At 36.8% G+C, this 21,139-nt stretch overlaps 1 protein-coding gene and 1 long non-coding RNA gene across 2 annotated transcripts in view; one reads left to right on the top strand and one right to left on the bottom strand.

The window, feature by feature from the left end:
* ntrk1 (neurotrophic tyrosine kinase, receptor, type 1) overlaps window positions 1–15,502 on the top strand; it is a gene marked incomplete at its 3' end in the record, with an annotated part of 24,312 nt that extends 8,810 nt beyond the window's left edge. Inside the window, exons 8-17 of the mRNA XM_079624741.1 lie at window positions 2,297–2,629; window positions 2,718–2,735; window positions 3,281–3,336; window positions 3,439–3,541; window positions 6,274–6,438; window positions 6,545–6,675; window positions 7,584–7,756; window positions 12,599–12,839; window positions 13,089–13,247; window positions 15,317–15,502. Coding sequence (XP_079480867.1) covers window positions 2,297–2,629; window positions 2,718–2,735; window positions 3,281–3,336; window positions 3,439–3,541; window positions 6,274–6,438; window positions 6,545–6,675; window positions 7,584–7,756; window positions 12,599–12,839; window positions 13,089–13,247; window positions 15,317–15,502 — 1,565 coding nt within the window. The remainder of the gene's footprint in view (window positions 1–2,296; window positions 2,630–2,717; window positions 2,736–3,280; window positions 3,337–3,438; window positions 3,542–6,273; window positions 6,439–6,544; window positions 6,676–7,583; window positions 7,757–12,598; window positions 12,840–13,088; window positions 13,248–15,316) is intronic.
* LOC307005022 lies at window positions 12,698–21,139 on the bottom strand. The gene is made up of 4 exons (XR_013799197.1): window positions 20,937–21,139; window positions 15,364–15,514; window positions 13,041–13,207; window positions 12,698–12,832 (listed from the first exon to the last, which is right to left on the bottom strand). It is a non-coding gene; the product is annotated as an uncharacterized lncRNA (long non-coding RNA).

The raw sequence follows: 21,139 nt of genomic DNA, 5'->3' as shown, positions 1-21,139 counted from the left end.
CTTTGAAATATAAAGTAGCAATTGCAAGACTGTACGATATAAAGTTGCAATTACCATTTTATTTTTGGATTTTTACTCCTCCAGGCATCCATAGATTTCTTTAACAGACCAACATATGTGACTCAAACCCAAAGTTATTATGAAATTAATTTATCTTGCCAAACAACTAAGCCATGTTCAAAGTGTGAAAACCATTTGAGGTTCCTTAAACCCACCATCCTACGTGGACATTTTTGTATTATTTATACACTATTATATCTTATATTCATATTTTGAATTAGCTTTTTTTTTTAAAAGTTTAGTTTAACTTTTAGTATATATATATATATATAAATTATTATAATTTTTTTTTTAACATGGACTTGTGACATGTTTTAAACATGTCTAAAAAGTAATTAATTTTTATTTCAGTTTAAATTCATTTTATGGAGTCCTGCGTGACATGCGGACAAAAAAAAAAATAAATTATTGTAAGAATACGTTCTCATGTTTTGAATAAATTATTATATCATGCGCTGAATTTACTTAAAACAAGGGAACGGATTAGTAAAGCATGCTGATGTACAAGTAAGTCGTGGGAGCGATTTGTGAATTTGTGGCTAGATATACATATTTTCCCCAGTTAACTATAGTAAGCTTATTTATATTTATATTTTATTTCAGTTTTATTGATGTATTCATTTTAGTGCTTAAACTTATTTCAGTTAGTCGCCAAGGCCATATTCATTTAGTTTATGTTTTTCATATAATATTTATCGTGTTTGTTTGTTTTTAAGCTTGATTTCAATTTATAATGTACGTTTTTTTAAATATTTTTCATTAACGGTGATAACCGTGCTCTTGACAGAAGCAACAGCATTGCAACGGCCGGACTCTTCCATCGAAAATCCTCCCATATGACGCACTCCACACCACAGCAATTATCACTGTTTATCACCTCCTCTTCAGAAAGAAGAAAAACAGTGCTTGACTTCAGACAAATGTATAGCCATCAGGGGAGCGATAATGACTGTCAGGAAAATGGGATGATAACTGTCTTCAGATCTTGTTTGTTCTCTACTAATGGATTTCTCTCCCCCATAGTCCGGAAATATAATTGTGAGGACCGATTGGCAGATAGCAAGTGTGCTAGTTGCCAGTCCATCGGAATCACGTGACTGGTGGACAGCGGCTCGTCGCCGGCCACTGCTTAATTAGCTCTTAAATTAGCAGGCCGGTTATAGCCACAGGTGCTGCCACGGCATAATTCTGACCCGAAACATCTTTTATTAAACCCAGACGCCAATCGATAATATAATTCCCTAGTGTTAGTTAGTGTACTGTACTGTTCTAACTGATGATGAAATTCACCTTTGGCCGTCTACGTTTACCGCAACCCAATTAATGGATACAATTATGTAATTCCTTTTGATTACCACAATTAGTGGAGTTCCAAAATGGCTCTTGAACTTGCTCAACCGTTAACATCGGGCCGGTGTAACGAGGACGGTTTTTCAAGCGTGAACTCTAGGCCATGACACAAATGACTGTGATTCTCCGTGCGAAGCACTTTCTGGAGGCAGGGTCACGGGTTAAGAGCACTGAAATGGTTATGAAGCAGCGACCGGGCTGTGCGCATCAGCATGTTCTCCCGGCTAAAAGAACCATTTCCTGCATCCCAACTTCACCGGGCTCTCAAGTGCCTCTTGTGGTTAGGTCCCCTAAACAGACAGAGATTTATTATTTATAACAGGTCAACAGGTTTACTGTAAAGATTGAGCACATTGATTCATGGGAAAAAAATGGATGATGGATGCTCCAGTCATTTGAGCTATTTTGAAGAACAGGTACTAGTTATAGAAAGCATTATTCATACAAGAACATTATGTGAACTTATTTAACAGACAATGGTTTGCGGCAGTTAGCAAATTCAACTTTATGCAATTGAGCATTGATGCAATGCAATGACTACCAATAGGAATACATACAGTAATCTGCTTCTTCAATTCTTCAATAATTATTTCATTATTTTAAATGCATATTATAGATTTTTATTATTATTTAATAATTTATAACTGAAATCTGCTTTAAAAATATAAGTTTAAAGGAATAAGTTTTCATAATAATACAGTATGAAATAGAGATTAGACAGCTAGATCACTATCCCTTTACATTAGTCCAAGATGATATCAAAAGTAATTTAAGTCTCAAAATAGGCAAAAACAATTAAATATCCACTATCGGCTGATATTGTGCATCCTTAATGGACTGCGATTATGTCTCACTGCACACAAACTCATTCCCCGTCTGTGTTTAGTTCCAGTGCGGATCTTGTTTCTGAAGGACCCAGAACCACAACATCACTGGTGTATCCCATTTGCTGTGGACAGCAATCCTCCAGCCACCATCAAATGGCTGTACAACAACACGCCTCTCATCGAAACCCGCTACACATACACCGAACTGATCAGAGATGCGGCAGACGGCTCCATTCAACACGGGTGTCTGTTCCTCAACAAGCCCACCCATCTGAACAACGGCAACTACACACTCATCGTGGAGAACAAACTGGGTAGGGACCAGGCTACAGCAAAGGGGATGTTCATGGTAAATCCTTTCGACCCCTTTGACCCAGAGGGAATCATTCCTGGTGAGTGCACATCATCACACAACATGTATTGCATCCGCTTTGTGGTGCATTGAGTAATTTCTTGTTATAATTTCTCTCCACATGCCAGTCCTCCCTGATGACCCAAGTAAGTTTCTATAAATCAGCTTCCCGTAGGTCAACGTCCCGTTGTTGTTTTCCTGAACAAATACCTAAACATTCCTAAATAACAGATACATTTAGTTGAGAAGCATATTAAGTCTTGCTTTATGAAAAATTTATCAAAATTAAGTGACTTTTTACTCAAAACAAGAAAAAAATCTGCCAGTAACAAAAAACAATTCAAAGCAAAAACATGCTTTTTCTTAATTAATTTTGATAGATTTAATATTTAATATTTTAAATGATATATTTGACCTATTATGCTTTTTCACATTTTAAACTTTCTCTATATCAGTTTCTGAACGCCTAAAACGCCTTGATTTTAGTCTTCAGTTTGAAAAATAATGTTTCTTGAACATTTAACATGAAAAACAAAATCAAGACATTGTATAAGGGCATAATATGTATGCTTCAATACTTAATATGTATCTTAATTTAAAAATGTTTAGATATTTGAATTGGAAACCAAGAAAATATATATTTTTTGGCAGTGTTGATGAAGTAACATTTCATTAAATGTTTTAACCTTAGCAGTTCCCACCAACCAATCAACGGAGACGGAGAAACTGGAGACCAGAGTGTTCGGGGTAAGAGATGAGTCACATATGATCACAACATCCTGTTATGTTATTTTTTACATTCTTGTATAAGTGTTATCGCTCTAATTTTGTCCATTTGCACATTCATAGGTGTCAGTAGCGGTGGGTCTCGCTGTGTTTGCGTGCACATTTCTTCTCATCATGGTTGTTGTCATCAATAAATGTGGACAGCACTCCAAGTTCGGCATCCACCGTAAGTTCTTCTTAGTCAACATGAAATCAAAACCGCCCATATTTACTTAAAGGGGTGGTATAATGCCCTTTTCATAAAACAACAATAATTTCATGTAAAATAACTCTTTGATGTCCCCAGAGTGTGTATGTGAAGTTTTTGCTCAAAATACCCCACAGATATTTTTATAGCATGTTAAAGTTGTCACTTTTTGAGGGTAAGCAAAAACACACCGTTTTTGTGTCTGTCCCTTTAAATGCAAATGAGCTGCTGCTCCTGGCACAGGGGGTGGAGCTTCAAGAGCTCGTGTCCTTTTACCTCACACACACACATGCACTGAAAATTTTACAAACTTTTAGCCTTTTATGTTCAAACCAGAGTCAGTAAATGATGGAGAGACTCAAGAAGAAGTGACAACATGTAGAAGCAACAGGACATTTCTAATTGGTTAGTTGATGAATTTAGGTAGTTCATGTGTAGTTATCTTCTAGTCATTGATTAGCATATTCTGTCATGATAATCTATAAATCGCGTTCCCGGGGGCGGGGTTTATGTACATTTTAGGGTTTGTGATGTCACTAACCCGGGAGGAATGTTGTGTAGTCTCTACCAGCCGTTTGTTGTAGTCCTAAAAAAGCAATTTCTTTAAATGAAAATATCTCCCTTTGCTTTGAACTTTAAGCGATGTAACTTTGCAGATGTTGTTTATGCTCAAGCAGCAAAATTACACACTAACTAAAGTTAGAAAAGTGAAATCATACTCAACCACCCCTTTAATGCACAAAAATAGTGGGAGTTATTCCATATTAACAAACATTTTGCTTCCTAAACCTTACTTTGCACTGCTCTGAAACAACTTTCCTTTTCAGCTGGTGGATACAAATCCCTTTTGCTGTTCAACCACTGAAGTTTTCATTTTAGCATGTAACGCCCATTTTTCACAATTAAATTAATTCTTAACGGATACCATTAAGCCTCACCCTGCATTCTCATTAAATATCCTGTTTTGCTCAAACATTTCATGGTGACTTTTTATGTATTACTAAAATCCCTTTCAAGGTAAGTCAGTTCACTCGACAGTCATATTTGCAATGCCTCCGGGCAGCTATTTCGGGCATGCAAGACCAACTTGAAAGGGGAAATTCTTGCCCAACTCACATTTAAATTACATATTTCAAATCAGTAGCATATCTCAAACCAGAGCTTCTAACAGCAGTAGTGTTACTCCTCCATATTGTACATTGCAGTTTCTCCCATTCATAGCAATATGAGTGCACCAGCTTATATACACAGTCTTTGTGAAAAGTCAACATGAAATCGAAACCGGCCACATTTACTTTTTTAATGCATATTGTGCAACTATCCAATATGGCATGTGATCAAGCCCCACCCCTAATTTGTTCTTATGAAACATATCCTATTTTGCTCAAAAGTACGTCAGATTATGGAGGTAAAATGGATTGTGTGATTAATTAACGTTATTTTGATAACTATAAGTACCTTTGCAACTACATGTCAACTAACTCTCATTAGAGTATTATTGACTGTCGTCTTAATATCTGCTAACACTTTATTTTGATGGTCCCTCAACATACATTTCCTGACTTTAAGCAACTTTGAAAGTATGTCAAGTTACTTATTATTCTAACCGTAACCTAACAGTCTACTAATACTCTAATAATGAGTTAGTTGACATGACAACTTTTGACAAAGTTACTTTAGTTAGTAGAATGTCTAGAACATAGAGCATTCTTACTTTTTGCATTACTGGCTGATGTGACAGTCATGGTCATGTGATCTAAATATAGTGGCCACCATTTATAGGATTCTTTTTTCTTTTTTTTTTGCCTACTAATATGAGTGAAGCCTTCATCTCATGTTATCATTTCATCTGTCAAAAGTGCTACATAAAAATTAAAAATTAAATCATTTAGAGTACCTTTTACACAGACCCCTTCATATTTCTCCCAAAATCCAGCTACCGACACAACAATTTTCACTTAATCAGAAAGCTAAATCAGTTTAAGCCTCAAACGAAGATGTTTTGAGATCTTTCAGAGGAAAGGGAACTAGACAAACACAATGCAGAAACAAACCAGGCATGTGACTCACACAACAGCGGAAGAATGTTATCACTAAACAAGAAAGCCGGAGACAGCACAATCACAGAACATGCCAAAATGACTTTCTCCATTATTATTTTGGAATCGGAATGAGTTCCACAGGAGGCATTGTGTTGCTTTTAAGTAACGCACAAAAAGGGAGCGAAATACGGTCTCTTTTAAGCTGTAACTTTGTACAGTGTCAGCCTAACAGCTCGGCAAAGTGCTGCCAGGTCTTAATTACAGCATGCAAAGTAAATAGCATCGGGAGCCCCAGCCGCGAGCCAGCCATTAAAGAAGAGTGATGGAGCCAGGCTTTTCAGGTCCACTCGCTCCGCTCACAAAGTGCCTAAGTGGACCTGATTGCCTCCCTCCCCTCTCGCCCTCTATTCCCTGCGTTCCTCTTCTCTGCCCAGTCTGGGGTCTCTGCGGTTATAGCTTGAGTGGGTTTTGTGATTTGAAGGAGAGGCCTTTGCATTTAATTCTGCTTCCTAAAACTGAGGAGATTTGCTTCGGATCAAGTAAACATTCTGTTGATGCTTTTTTGCGCATGGACTAACTTGTCAATTTTAAACAATACTACATACATATACATACAACACAACATACCGTCAGCTGCTTGTGAACCACTTTCCGTCCGTGTGTCTACAGGTTCGTCTGTTCTAGGCACGGAGGACGATCTGGCCGTGTCTCTCCGCTTCATGAACTTCGGGGCAAGTCCTCCATCTTCAGATGACCGCACGCTGGATTCTGGCTTGTCCAGTTTTGTAGAAAACCCGCAGTATTTCTGTGGCATCATCAAAGACAAAGACATGTGTGAGTGTTTCACAATCCCATGATAGCACACAGGTTTTCAGCATGCTGATTCAGTTTGTACTAAATTAAAGTGATCTTAAAGTTCGAGTTTCTTTGTATTTTGCAGGTGTCCAAAACATTAAAAGAAAAGACATTATTTTGAAGTGGGAACTGGGTGAAGGAGCTTTTGGCAAGGTTTACCTCGCAGAATGTGCCAACCTTTGTCCTGATACTGACAAGATGCTGGTTGCTATCAAGGTATGATCATGCTTTAGGTTATCATGGCTTCTTTTAGGGTTAGGGTTATTTCATGTTTTCATTAAATGTAAACATTTTCTTTATAATTTAATTATATATATATATATACACACACACATATTTTGTTTTGCAACAAAAGCTATATTATACAGCTAAAATATTTAACTCCATGGCAGCTAAATGCATATACCAAGATTTGAACAAGAACAATGGTAAGCAATGCAAAACATTACTGATTGGTTAGTAATTTTCAAACAATTCCTCCTGATTCGTCCAAGACTATCAGAAGTTTTCACAATGTATGTTAACAAGCTAGATAACTAGCTAGAAACAACAACACAACCACAGACAAGTATTGTTTGCAAAGCAAAGTTGTTATTGATAACTAAAACTATTTTTTTTCATTGTTAACTGAAACAAAATAAAATATGGATGAAAAACAAATTAATTTAAAAAAAATTATAAAAAAATTATAAACTAAAATAATTTAGAACTAATATTACTCAAACTGAAATTTAAATAGACTAAAACCACAGCTAAATAGAAATATTTAATATGTTATAAAAAAATAATAATTATTCATTAAAATGCAAACTAAAATAAAATCGAATAAAAAATATCAATAAATAATACTAAACTAATACTGTTGTAAACCATAAAACCAGAGTTGAGCACTGAAGCAGTTGAAGTAGCAAACTGGATGAAGAATTGAAATTGGAATTTAAATGTCAGGAAGTAGCATCATTTTTTTTTATTTTTTTTTTTTTTATTTCAATTACAAATGCAATTTTCATAAAAAAAAGTTAATTTCCCAGAATGCACTACCTTTGTTACTTTTATTGAAAGTATCCAGATACTTTTTTGGAGCACTGTATGTTCACTGAACATATGATTGTCTTCATGTGTAGACCTTGAAAGTTGCCAGCGAGTCCACCCGACAGGACTTCCAGCGCGAGGCCGAGCTGCTCACGGTGCTGCAGCATGAACACATAGTGCGGTTCTACGGTGTGTGTACAGACGGAGAACCTCTGGCCATGGTGTTTGAGTACATGCGACACGGAGACCTCAACCGCTTTCTAAGGTCAGTCTAATAACCACCAGCCACTCACAGCGAATTAACTACAGTGCCAACAATGTGGTGTAGCGGTCAGAAACTGGCCAGCTGAAAGAGTCTTTAGAGACAGAGCTTCTATCCACAGTTGCTGTCTTAGGGCAACCGTAAAAACACAAAAACGTGTTTCTTTGGACAGATTTAGCCAAAAGCATCTAGGAAATTACTTGGGAGCAGGGCTTGACATTGACCTTTTTGCTCACCAGCCACTGTGGCTTGTGGTTTTCCAAAGTTACTAGCCACTCAGCATTTTCACTCAATCGATACCATGAGAAAAAAAACTGCCATATAGATATTTTTAATATTATCCCATTATTTGCTGTCACTATAAGACCTGTCGCACGGATCCATTACACTCTTACACATCTGTTTTCTTTCTCAGATGTTTACGCTCATTTAAAAAAATGACTGGATCGCAAAGGCCGGCATTTATTATACATTATTATGTATGTGTTTGATTGTTTAAGTGCAACAAGCAGCGAGAAAGAACTCAATTTAGTTCTGAGAGGCGGCTTTATGTATGCACACTTTGGGCACATGAGAAAATGATGCGAAGTTCAAGTCCTGTAACACCAACAATATTCATCTGGATTAAAATAAAACGAGTGAGTGAATGGAGGCGGGTTTGTGTGTTAACTCGCTGTCGGAGAGAGAGAGATAGAGAGAGAGAGAGAGAGAGAGAGAGAGAGAGAGAGAGAGAGAGAGAGAGCTCAACTGGTATCATGTATATATTATGCGGAAAATGAGTATTGGAAGTGTTTCATATATTTCAGTACCGATATGTATCAAAAAAAACTTTTTTTTGACAACACTACATTGCACTTAAAGGATTAGTTCAATTTCAAAAAATATTTTGCTGATAATTTACTCACCCCGATGTCATCCAAGATGTCCATGTCTTTCTTTCTTCAGTCGAAGAAAGATGTTTTTTGAGAAAAACATTCCAGGATTTTTCTACACAGAATGGACTTCAATGGCAACCATCTATCCCAATGTTCAAAAGAAGGTTTAAATGTCCGTCTCAATGCAGCTTCAAAGTCTCTACACGATCCCAGTCGAGAAATAAGGGTCTTATCTAGCGAAACGATCGGTCATTTTCTAAGACCCTTATTTCTCGAGTGGGATCGTGTAGAGACTTTGAAGCTGCATTGAGACAGACATTTGAACCTTCTTTTGAACATTGGGATAGATGGTTGCCATTGAAGTCCATTCTGTGTAGAAAAATCCTGGAATGTTTTCCTCAAAAACCTTAATTTCTTTTCGACTGAAGATAGAAAGACATGGACATCTTGGATGACATCGGGGTGAGTAAATTATCAGCAACATTTTTTTTGAAAGTAAACTAATCCTTTAATTAATTATTTCAGATGCCTTTTTAAAAGGTTCTAATTGAAAAATGTAAACAGTATTTTATATATAATTCAAGCCTTCAAAGTGGCTAGAATGAGTGACTGCTTTACACGCCACTGCTGAAATACACCCGCATTTGGTGTGTGTTAATGTCAAGCCCTGCTTGGGAAAAATAGGACGCAAGATGCACTCGACCCAAGAAAGTTCAGTATACCTCTCAAGAGTTAACAGTAAATAATCTGGCATGCTAGTCAACTTTCTGCATTTTGTTTTGGACTTTTAATGTTACATGAAAAGTTACATCAAATTCAAGGCCTTTCATTGACATATTTCCGTCTACATCTACTGAAATTCAATGCCCAAAGTAGAAGAGCGACGGAGCCCAAATTTGGATCCAGCTTTGTGATGCTCCAGTCTTAATTAAGATGTAAAGTTCACTGAAGTATGAGGTGGCTGATGGGGGACTGACTGACCATATGTCCAGCACAGCTGAGTCTCGGTGCGTAAAGATCCAGTCTGTTTGCCAGGTGGTTGCTGGGGCCAGATTGGGAGTGGGGACAAGTGAATGTTTGAGGGGGAGATGGAAATCGCATTTTCACGTGTATGGATGTGGCTCCAGTCTCGGTTGCAGCTGCCCCATCCTGCCACCTGCCTGCTAAACTAATAGGGATCACATACTAAACCTCAGAGCAGAAAAGAAGGCAAGCGAGTGGCAGAGAGTTTGCATGCGTATATTAGGATGAATGGAGACAGTGGTTTGCTCATTGAGGCCTGACACGCAAGGCAATGGTGCTTGTGCTCTCATTTAGCAGATGTTTTTTTTTAATCCAATGTAACTTACAGTACACTTACTACAATCTAGAGTTTGCTCAAAAGCATAACAGTATAATTAAGGCAAACTTGGCGTTATAAACGACTTTTAACCACTACACCCTTAAAAATAAATGTTTCAAAAGGGTGTTTTCACTGTGATGCCATAGAAGAACTATTTTTGGTTCCCCAAAGAACCTTTCAGTGAATAGTTCTTTAAAGTAATTTTTTTTATTAGTGTGAATAATATTTGAATAATCATATCTTTAATAGCCTATAAAATAACCTTTTGTGCAATGGAAAGGTTCCATGCATGTCAAAGGTTCTTCATGGAACCAGTACCATCGATGCTAATAAAGGACCTACAGTTTTCAGTGTAGGATGCTTGTGTTCAGAATGGAATACTATCATAATACTTGTTGCATACTGTCTACTATTTTTTTTTTTTTAAAGGAACATGCCGACTTTTTGGGACTTACTCACTCCGCCCAAGTAGCAGTGCTTCGCCTTCTGATAAATATAGTTTCCAGTGTGTATACGGTTAGAAGATGGCGGTGTCTCATGTGACCTTGTTATTTGTACAGACTATGAATATACAAATCACAGCATGTAAATAGGAAAATGTTGGCGTTATTTTTTAACTTATTGAGAGCAGTGTGCTAGCTGGAGCCATTTACCTCCAGTCTTTGTGCTAAGCTAGGCTAGCGGCGGGTGCGTCAGACAGAGTTACGGCACACACGGAGATTAAGAGGGTATGTATGGACTTATCTAACTCTAGAGGATACGGTGAATAAGCTAAAGTCCCAAAAAATCAGCGTGTTCCTTTAAAAAGTAGCATGTGAAACAACATACAATCAATGTATAGTGATAAAAAGTAGCATGCTACATTGTTGTCACGTTACTAGTAAGTGTCATCCAGTTATGTTGTTAATACACACATTTGTTACTTTTCATTCAATTTTGCTAAAAAATGTCTTGCTTTTAAGCAGTTTGATTAAATAATGTGCCAAGATTATGGTTGTTGTCACTTACAGTTAATTTATTATGGTGGAAATAAAGTGCTGCGGGAATGACTCAAAAACCTGGAAATAAGTTAGCATAATTGAACTTCCAGTTCCATTTTTGAATGGATTTTTTGTTAAATGGCTGAAATAAGGTCTGTGGTTAACACACGTTCAGGATGTTTTCATGTTTTATTCAATGACATAAAATACATCAATAATACCCCACAAAAATTTTCTAAAAACTTTTGCATGTTTTGAAAAAGGCTATCGAGTGGTTTAATTGAACTATAGAGGTTATAAGGGACATTAAATGTCATTATTATTTTCTGTGCAGTTGAATGACAATAAAGTCTGTCTAAGTCTAACCACCAGTGTGTTATCGCTAAGCCCCATATGCTTAGCTACCAGCGGAGCTAACTGGTAGATTAGACTCTTTCCGTATCCGTTTGGCAAAATAGCAAAAACGTCCTTCTTGCAAAGGAACGATTCAAGCGCCGTCTTCTGTTCCTCTTTTAGATAAAAGGCCAAGTCTAACTCGTTCATTGTAGCGGCCAAAGCCGTTTCAAACAACTGGTGTTCATCCATAGCCATCTTGCAATGTTTACTAATGACTTCGACGTCGCAACGGTGTCATTATCGGTTTAGCTCGCCTCTGGTCCGCCTATATCAGATACACCGATGTGATTGGTGCAGCTCGGCTACAAGGGGACAGTTAATGAGCATCATTATCAATGCCAGAGTGACTCGCTGAGCAAATTCAAATTGTGCTCTCGCGAGACCTCTGGATTTCCAGGGTATCTGATTGGTTGAATTCTACAGGATGTCCAGGAGACGTGTGTGTCACATTCTTTAACGGTCCGCTCTTTTGCCATGATGCCAAACCCCCTCATGGAAGAAGAAAGCCGTCGTGCTTATCAAGGTCAACTAAACGCTGGATTTTCAAAAGTTTGTGAAGTATGTAAAGTTTGCGGCATAGACTCCTTAAAATATGTCCAAGATTTTACACACCATTGTATGAATATGAACAATAACATGACACAGAACAAAACAAACCGTGAATGGTTGCGTTACATGTCATTCAAACATCCTCTTGGGCGGTCCTTGGCCAATGAAAGCTGCTATAAAGTGCAGACCTTCTGCCGTCAATCTGAAGGTCTGGCTGTGCGAGACTAGGGTCACGCTAACTTGTCTGGTCTGCAAAAATATGTCATTTTTGCAGCACTCTGTGGAGGATCAAGTAGAGTGCATTGCATTGTGGGATACAGGATTCCACATACATTCTTATAAAGGTTCTTTATTGGCATCTATGATTCCATGAAGAACCATAGATGCATAAAACACAAACATTTACATTGCACATTCTTTATAGTGTAAATAGGTTCTTCAAACTGTGAACTGCTCACTGAAAGGTTCTTTCTGGAACCAAAAATGGTTCTTTTACGGCATCACTGCGAAAACACCCTTTTGGAGAGTGTAGTGTGCTTTTGAATGTATACTAAACATCTAGAACAATTTAGTAGGGTAATCGATGCATTTAGAAAATTCACATAACATGCACAAACTGCAAAAATAGAACACATCCGAAATCTCTTTCCTCAGGGTAAAGTTTTTAGGCAGCTGTTATATAATGTGTGTCGTGTTTGTACAGGGCTCACGGTCCAGATGCTCGTATCTTGGACGAGATGAAGGTTCCTCCGCTGGGTCAGCTGACCCTTCCTCAGATGCTCCAGATCGCAGCTCAGATCGCCTCGGGCATGGTGTACCTCGCTTCCCTTCATTTTGTCCACAGAGATCTGGCCACCAGGAACTGTTTGGTTGGAGAAGGGCTGGTGGTGAAGATCGGGGACTTCGGGATGTCGAGAGACATTTACAGCACGGACTACTACAGGGTAAAACATTTCATATCAATATCAATGATGTTACTCCAAAAACTGTAAAAAGTCACAGTCCCTGGTGGGGAATATCTACAGTACGCTCATTTTGAGAGCTCTACCTTTGGTATATGTGCAAATTTTATTACAATTTGAGAAATCATAGACATTTGAGACACTAAAGAGCCTTTCTTTCCTTTTAAGTTTTTGTATATTTACCAACAGCAGAGATGTTTGATTGTAATTGGTTCTCGTTCACGTCATCAGGTCGGTGGGAGGACGATGTTGCCCATCCGCTGGATGCCGCCAGAAAGCATCATGTACAGGAAGTTCACCACGGAGAGTGACATCTGGAGCTTTGGAGTGGTCCTTTGGGAAATCTTCACCTACGGCAAACAACCGTGGTATCAGCTATCCAACAGTGAGGTACAGTGCCACATATAATGTCAACCATTTATGGATGCATAATTGTACCCGTTTAAATGTCAAACGTATTCATTGTTTAGCGTTTAAACAATACAACTACAAAACAAACAGATTTTAAAGGAAAAGTTTACCAAAAAATTACAATTCTGTCATAATTCACCCTCAAGTTGTTCCTGTATATGGATGGAAATCAATTGCAACCACAATCGTTACATTTCTGATCTTATTAATGATTCTTTTAGTATTTTTAAGGATAAAAATAGTAAACAATACTATCTTGCATATTTTATTTTTCAATCAAAGTTACACCATTCAAAAGTTTGTTCAGTAAGAGAAATTGATAGTTGTGTGCAATAAAGATGCATTAAATTGACCAAAAGTGACAGTCAAGACCTTAATTTGGCAGTAAATGAGTCCTGTAATGTTTACCTGCGATGACAGAAGTGATTTAGGCTGTCTGATGGCATCAGTGCTGGTCAGTGAGCTAAAGCAAACAGACAGAGATATTCCCAACCTTCATCGTGATGTGAACACCCATTTTGGGCTGAATCAGACTGTGCTCTTAAGCACTTATGAACGAGAAGATCAATAGATTTTTTCGGTTCCAGAGTGATCCAGACCTCTCAGATTAGGCACCAAAAAGTGGACTCTGGTGTGACCACAACTGCACTATTACGCTGGAGAGGCCTCTCTTCTTTCAACAGAGAGGTAGATCACTTTCCCGCCGACTCGATTTTAATCCGATTAAACCTCATCTTCGCCTTGGGCCGACGTTGTTTAACCTTGTTAACCTAATCCTTCCCGAGCCATGATGGACACAGCTAATTATCGGGAGCCTAATTGTACGGGACAGAGACGGATCGTTCGTGACTTTCCATCTGCGAGGAAAGAGGGTGCCAGACTTTCAGAGGGGTCAATGTGAATTTTTGTTAATTTATTGCAGTGATTGAAAGCCCATTTCAGAATGATGTTGTGTGGTGCTGACAGTCTCTTCACCTCATTTGATTAAGAGGCAATGCTATAAGGGCTTGAAGTCACTGGCGTTTTAAATAGCCACCAGGAATAGCCATGGAGAAAAGAAAGAGATTCTTTACAGGCAGCTGCTGCCTGTAAAAAATAGAGTAAAAGGGGTCATATCATGAGAAATCAAATTTTCTTTGATTTCTTTTTATTGAAACACATGTGTACATAATGTACTACGGAAACATACTGTAACTATTAGAACTGAAAAATTCCTCCACACTAAATAAAAGAGCGTTATTGACTAAGCTACAGAAACGGCCCGTTCTGAACATCTGAAACATTATTACATGTCAACAATCTCTATTCTATATATGAAGAGGATTCTTATGTTGGAATTTTAAAGGTAAAGCTGCAAAAAAGGGACGTTAAATTTAAAAGGTCAGAGAGAAGGTAGAAACAGTTTTAAACAATAAATGTTTTTTTTGTGAAACTTCCATGAACTTCTATAGGTGACCTCAGGAAATAATAAAATAATTAACAATAATTTTCATAATTATATATAAATGTATGCTATGAGTGTGTGTGTGCTTTTAAAGGGGTCATAAAATACATCAAAAAATAATTATTCAATTATAATTGTAATATTTTAGTGATGTATATCAAATTCTAAGTGTTATATGACCCCTTTGAAAGCATTACAATATATATATAATTAATACAATTCAGAATTAATACAAATTATTATATATATATAATATATCCAAAATAAAAATCATTTTATAAATTCGTGAATGATTTTTGTGCAATTTTTAAAAAAATTACTAACATTAAAAGTGGACCTCAGGAAAAAACAACAATAATAATAAAAAAACATAAACATATGTATAATCAAATAATATAATAATAATAAAATACGATATAAAAATTAAAACATATATATATATATATATATATATATATATATAAATATAATGTATTAATATATTATAGGCATAACATATATAAAATGTTAAAACTATTGAATAATACCCTGCAGATTAAAATACCACTATAGCCATCTTAACCATGTTGATATGTGAAAATATGAAATATTTCCCTCTTTCCAGGCCATTGAGTGTATCACGCAGGGACGAGAGCTTGAACGGCCACGTACCTGCCCAAAGGAAGTGCACCTCCTCATGCAGGGCTGCTGGCAGAGAGAACCACAGCAGAGGCTCGTCATCAAGGACATCTACAACCGCCTCGTGGCCCTCGTCAAGAGCCCGCCGGTCTATCTGGACATCCTGGAGTAGCAGCACATGGCCCTGCACGGAAAAGACATGCTTCTGATGGCAGGTTGTTTGGGCTGAGGAGGAAAGTCAACGGTGGGTTGAGGACAGACAGAATTCACAAACTGTCTCAGATGTGCAAGTATGAACGTTTTGCGGCGTTTGTTGATGTGTACGTTTAATCCACTGAACGTGTAAGATTGTGTCCATGTGTTTAAATTTGAAATGGACTGAGTAAATGGACAGTGGATACTTTGAACATGCATTAATGGAAATTGCTCATGGATCTTCATGACTCAACCCCGAAGAGACACTAGATTTTCTATATAAGGATACTGTTGTCAAGGTCTTGTAATTAAAGTTCATTAAAGGTGAAGTGTGTCATTTTCAGATTAATATTCAGAGAAATTTTAGGCTTATTTCCCCAATAAATGTAAAAAGGGTGGCTCTGTTTATTTGAGCATTCCGCCCAGCCTGACCCAACAACAGTTCCTCAACCAATGGCGTAGTTTGGGGGAGGGACTTACTGTTTTGTCTGACCAATGGGAGACGGGGAAAGTGAAAACCAGGGCCTCTATTACAGAATTGTTCTAACTTAGTGAAGTTTCTGTAATATAACTTCTGGTCATTATTTTAGCATTTGCTGCTTTAATGGCACATACATTACATACTTCACCTTTAGCCATCATGCGCAGTTTCTAAATAATGTGCCCCCAAAACAAAGACTCTTTAGTTGTTGATTTCCACGTTGTGCCAAGCTGACTGCATTTCTTTTCAATGTCTTGCGATTATGAATATATTACATCAACATGTTATGCGTGATCTTCACATGCATGTATTGTACATCTCTCAATGTTTAACAGCAACTTCCTGTCATGGCTCCAGAGTTCTGCTTTATTTCCTAAATCAGAAGCATCAGCAAGGCCAGCAACTACACAACAACAGTGGAAACAAACACACAAGCTGTGTACGGAATATAGTACCAACACACTGCATACTATTTTTTAATCGAAACAGTATGTTTTATGGGATTGTCAAATTTTCAAGCAGTAGTTTGTCACATGAATTGCATGCTTCAGGCAAGACACTACAGTATGGTCATTGTAAACAATAGATATCACCATTCTTTCTCTAGTTTATTAATAACAGTCCATTAAAGGAGCTTTTTATACATTTTTGCCGTTCTTTTACACGACAATGGCGTTTTGGCGGCCTGAAAACGCAAGCTTTTGAAATCGGATATTTTAAAATGATACCGTTTACAGTCAGTGTAAACTACAAAATCGTGAATTTGTGAAACCGGTGACGTCATGTGCACACGTATTACATGTTCATTCTATAGACGTGTAGTGTTTCTTTACACAGTGACATCGCCAACTACTGGCCTAGCAGCAGAAAAACAGTTTTTTTTTATCATTTTCATGAATCCGTGTGAACGGGGATTGTTTTGACAATGCTGTCGTCTGTATGCGAAAAAAAACAAAGGATAAACTTTTCAGTTTTTTGTACATTGTCTGGTAAACATATAAAACAATTGGTTTGTATTATCAGTTTTATGAAATGTTATGCTTTCCAAAACAGAAAATATGAACATTTGATAAAACCAAGTAAAAATTTTTTTTATTTTGTTGATTTTAGTTAAAGGTTTTTACAGAAGGGATTTTGGATATCTCTTGAATAACTCAATCAATCAGAAAATAGCCTACTGTCAACAGCCAGAAAACAAATGATTCATATAATGAAATTATAAGAACAAATCATCTGTAAAATCATTCAGAATATATATATGAATAAAACTGTAAAGTTTGGTGGATGTAGTGCAACTAAAGTGGAGATTGCAGGAGAAAAAGGCTTTGTAATTGAAATCTAAAAATAGATAAAGTATAATAAAAATAAACACTTAAATGTAAATTTTTTATGTTTTCTTTTCACTTATCTGAAGACAACAAGTTATGAGAGCAAAATAGCCCAAAATCTTAACTGGAAACCCAATCTCACAGGAAAACGTAAATATTTTACAAATTGGTGATTTTGTATGAATTTGTACGATGCGAAACATACAAAAATGTAAGATTTTCTTTCTTCCTTAACCCTACCCATAAACCCAACCGCCACTGGGGCGTCAGCAGATCATACGGATGAGATTGTGCGAATTCATACGAATTAGACACCAATTCGCCAAAACATAAAACAGTTACGATACGAATTGCCATGAGGTTGTGTTCAAATTGACCAGAGCTCGGAAAAACACTGGTTCTGTCTGTAGTATCTTGCCTTAATTATTTTTTATAACGTTTTGTGTTATAATAACTATAACACCTGCTTTCCATGAGCATTCCCATTCATCTCGAGGGCTCAGCCAGAGCATGCAGGCCTGTAATACACAACATGCATGATGCCATCTCTGCTCGTGTGCTGTCAGTTATGGCCTTGTACTTTGAGCTGTAATTGCCATGCGACTAACAACTATTGAAGCACAAGCTGCAGAAACCATAAGAGCAGTAATGCTAGTATGCGATTCCGAACACAGCCAGAATCCCAGCATGATAATACTGGTGCAAGGGCATAGATCAATCAATCAATCAATCAGATATTAATTTATCATACAGCATGTTAATCTACAGTGGTCGCTGTTTACCATTTTATTAATAGGTGCATCATTTTTTACTCACTGGCTGTGCCTCTTGTACATAATAGTGACTGAATTACGTTCTTTTCTTTTATTGATTTTCTATTTTTATCAAACCTTACCTAGTGTTCTTAAATATTTCACAAATACAAGTCTATACTTCAATGCCTGGTTATTAAACAACTGGTCTACAGCTGGGAACAGTACATTTTCAAAGGATGAAAGTCAAGATAAATATTCCTTTAACATCAATAACAGTCAGACATTGTACAAATATATAACACTTTGGATAGACTTTGTTGATGGACAATGTACAGGAGCTGTATTAAACTTGATTTTATTCTAATATGTCATAATCTCATTGTTTATCTCAACATTATTGCTGCATGATGTTCACATTATGCTCTATTTATTCATAAATGCAAATTTAGTCGATACCAGCCTCAGCATCAGTCTGCAAACATAGACTTCTATTGTTTTTATGTAAAACTAATTTTACATTATATGACGCTCAGATCGGAGGCTACACTGAAAATGTGTGATTCAAAATCTCATTTAGGCCTGGAAATTAACAGAATATGTATTTTTTTCTTTTAAAACCATGAAATGTTATGATGCAAAATGAAGAAATATTTGAGATTCTGCACTATTTCTAGGTTGCTAAATAAATAATCACATTTGGGTTTTACAATAAGGTTTTATTTGTTAACATTAGTTAACTATATTAGTTAACATGAATTAGCAATGAACGATAATACAATAATTCTACAACATTTATTAGTATTAGTCAATCAATGGTAATTTCAACATTTATTAATACATTTTTAAAACACAAAGTTGTATTTGAGAACATTTGTTAATGCACTGTGAACTAACATGAACAATTACATTTTTACAAAAGTCTTACTAATGTTTACAAACAAAGATTAATAAAGGCTAAAAAAATCCATTGCTCATTGTTAGTTCATGTTAGCTTAGCTAATGCTTAACAAATGATACCTTGTTGTAAAAGTGTTACCCAAATTTGTAACATTAATCCTTTGCATAAAAGGTCTGATTTTCTGACATAATTGAGTGCAAATAACATGGCAGAGGTGATGAGATATAAAGAGGATCTTTACAGAAACCAACAGATGCTGGAAGAAGGTGACAGATGGAGGTGAAGTTGAAACCTCAGTATAATACAGATTACAACACAGATACATCCACACACGTACTGTACCACAGCCTGAAAGAGGCACTGGTTTCATTAAATAGCATCTGTAATTTGACAACAAATCAGCTATTCACGCTGAACACATATCTGGGTGATTTTGTAAGAAAGCCAAACACTTATCACAGTACATCTGTATTAAGGGGGGCAACATAGGCCTACTATCGCTTCCACATTTATTTTGCCTCAGCTCAGAGACTCTAGAGAACTGTAATGCATTCTGGGTAATGGTATCGCTGCCTCTGCGGTGCCTAAACTCAATTCTCACGGGTCATTTGTGTCTGGACCACTATTCCATTTCACCCCTTTTCCAGGCAGTCTGTGTATTCCTGCCTCAGACACTAAAGTTACTTGTGATGCACAATTAAAGGGACAGTTCAACCAAATACTGTCATTATCTACTCCCCCCCCCCCCCCCCCCCCCCCTCTCATACCTAACGTTAATTTCAGAAACAAAAGAGAAATGTTCATACAGATCTTTACACATACAGTGACAGCTGTCAAGCTTCAAACCGAAAAACCTATTCAATCATAAAAAAAAAGATCTATACAATATTCTAAGCCTAAATCATACAAGATTTTGTTTACTCGAAACACTGATTTGACCAATCAGCATCCAGGACAGGAACTAAAGGCCTGAATCTATTCTATAATTTGAATTTGACTTTTCTCATCAGCCTAATAGACCTTATTCACATGATTTTTTTCAAATCAAAGAATGAATCAAAGCGAGTCTGTGAGGGATAGACATACATTTCTTCACTGGGTTGTACTGTTATTTCATGTTTTTTTGGATTGTTCTGCTGATGAAACACTGCAAAAAAATATCTTTCCAAGAAATTTCAGTAGACAAAAAAACAACTACACCATATGAGCTGTTGAAAATTATAAGTGATTAAGAGATTTTACAGCTTTTTACAGCGGATGCCATTGAAAATATGGTAAGTCTATAACATTTGCTTTCGTTCTTGACATGGCGCTGCTCTGAATAAGGTCTATAAAGATTGCACTCACAAAAAAATGACGGTTATTTTCGTCAGTTACAGCTCGTTAGATCTAACAAACTTACTAGGCTAGTAGTGTGGTGAGATTATATTTCTTTAAATTAGTTATAGCATTTATTTGAATTAATTAGAGAGAGAGAGAGAGAGAGAGAGAGAGAGAGAGAGAGAGAGAGAGAGAGAGAGAGAGAATTGCCTGCGTGTTTATTAACGTTAACGTTACCTCCATCTGTGCAGCTTCTCTGTGTCTACCAACAATGGAGCTGTCGAGTTACTTCAAAAACAGCGATGTTACATCTTCCTTACTGATACAAATAGCGATTCAGTGGCGAAGCTAATTTATTAATAAAAGTCGCGGGGCAGCGTTGATAAGTTCCGTGCTCCTGTCCTGGGGTGCGTTTCCCGAACAACGGTGTAGGCTAGCTAACTGTTAACTCGCTGCCATCGTTGAAGAAATCAACTAACGTTAGCTCACGACTTTTCCCCGAAACCATATTTGCAAATTATTATGCCACAGGTGGTGGAGTAATAACTTATTTTAATGAATCTTTTTAAGATCGAATTAATGCTAGATATTTTGCTTTATTTCCAGATTCAATCATAGCTCGTTCTTACCTGGTTCTTACGTAGCCTACTAGAACACGTTCGCACATGCGCACTGTTAAAAAAACGACGCTTTAAATCTCTTGACAAACTAAAATACGTAAATTACATTTATGTATTCTAAATAAAAATAAAAATATAGATTGTACTGAATATCAGTTTGCTAATTTGACTTAGGATAAGGATTTATTGACTCCTTATGTTATGCAAACAAG

The sequence above is a fragment of the Phoxinus phoxinus genome (genome assembly GCF_949152265.1).
Source record: "Phoxinus phoxinus genome assembly, chromosome: 10".
NCBI classification, from domain to species: domain Eukaryota; kingdom Metazoa; phylum Chordata; class Actinopteri; order Cypriniformes; family Leuciscidae; genus Phoxinus; species Phoxinus phoxinus.
Note: the sequence above shows the minus strand (reverse complement) of the source record. Positions and strands in the feature narration are given on the sequence as shown.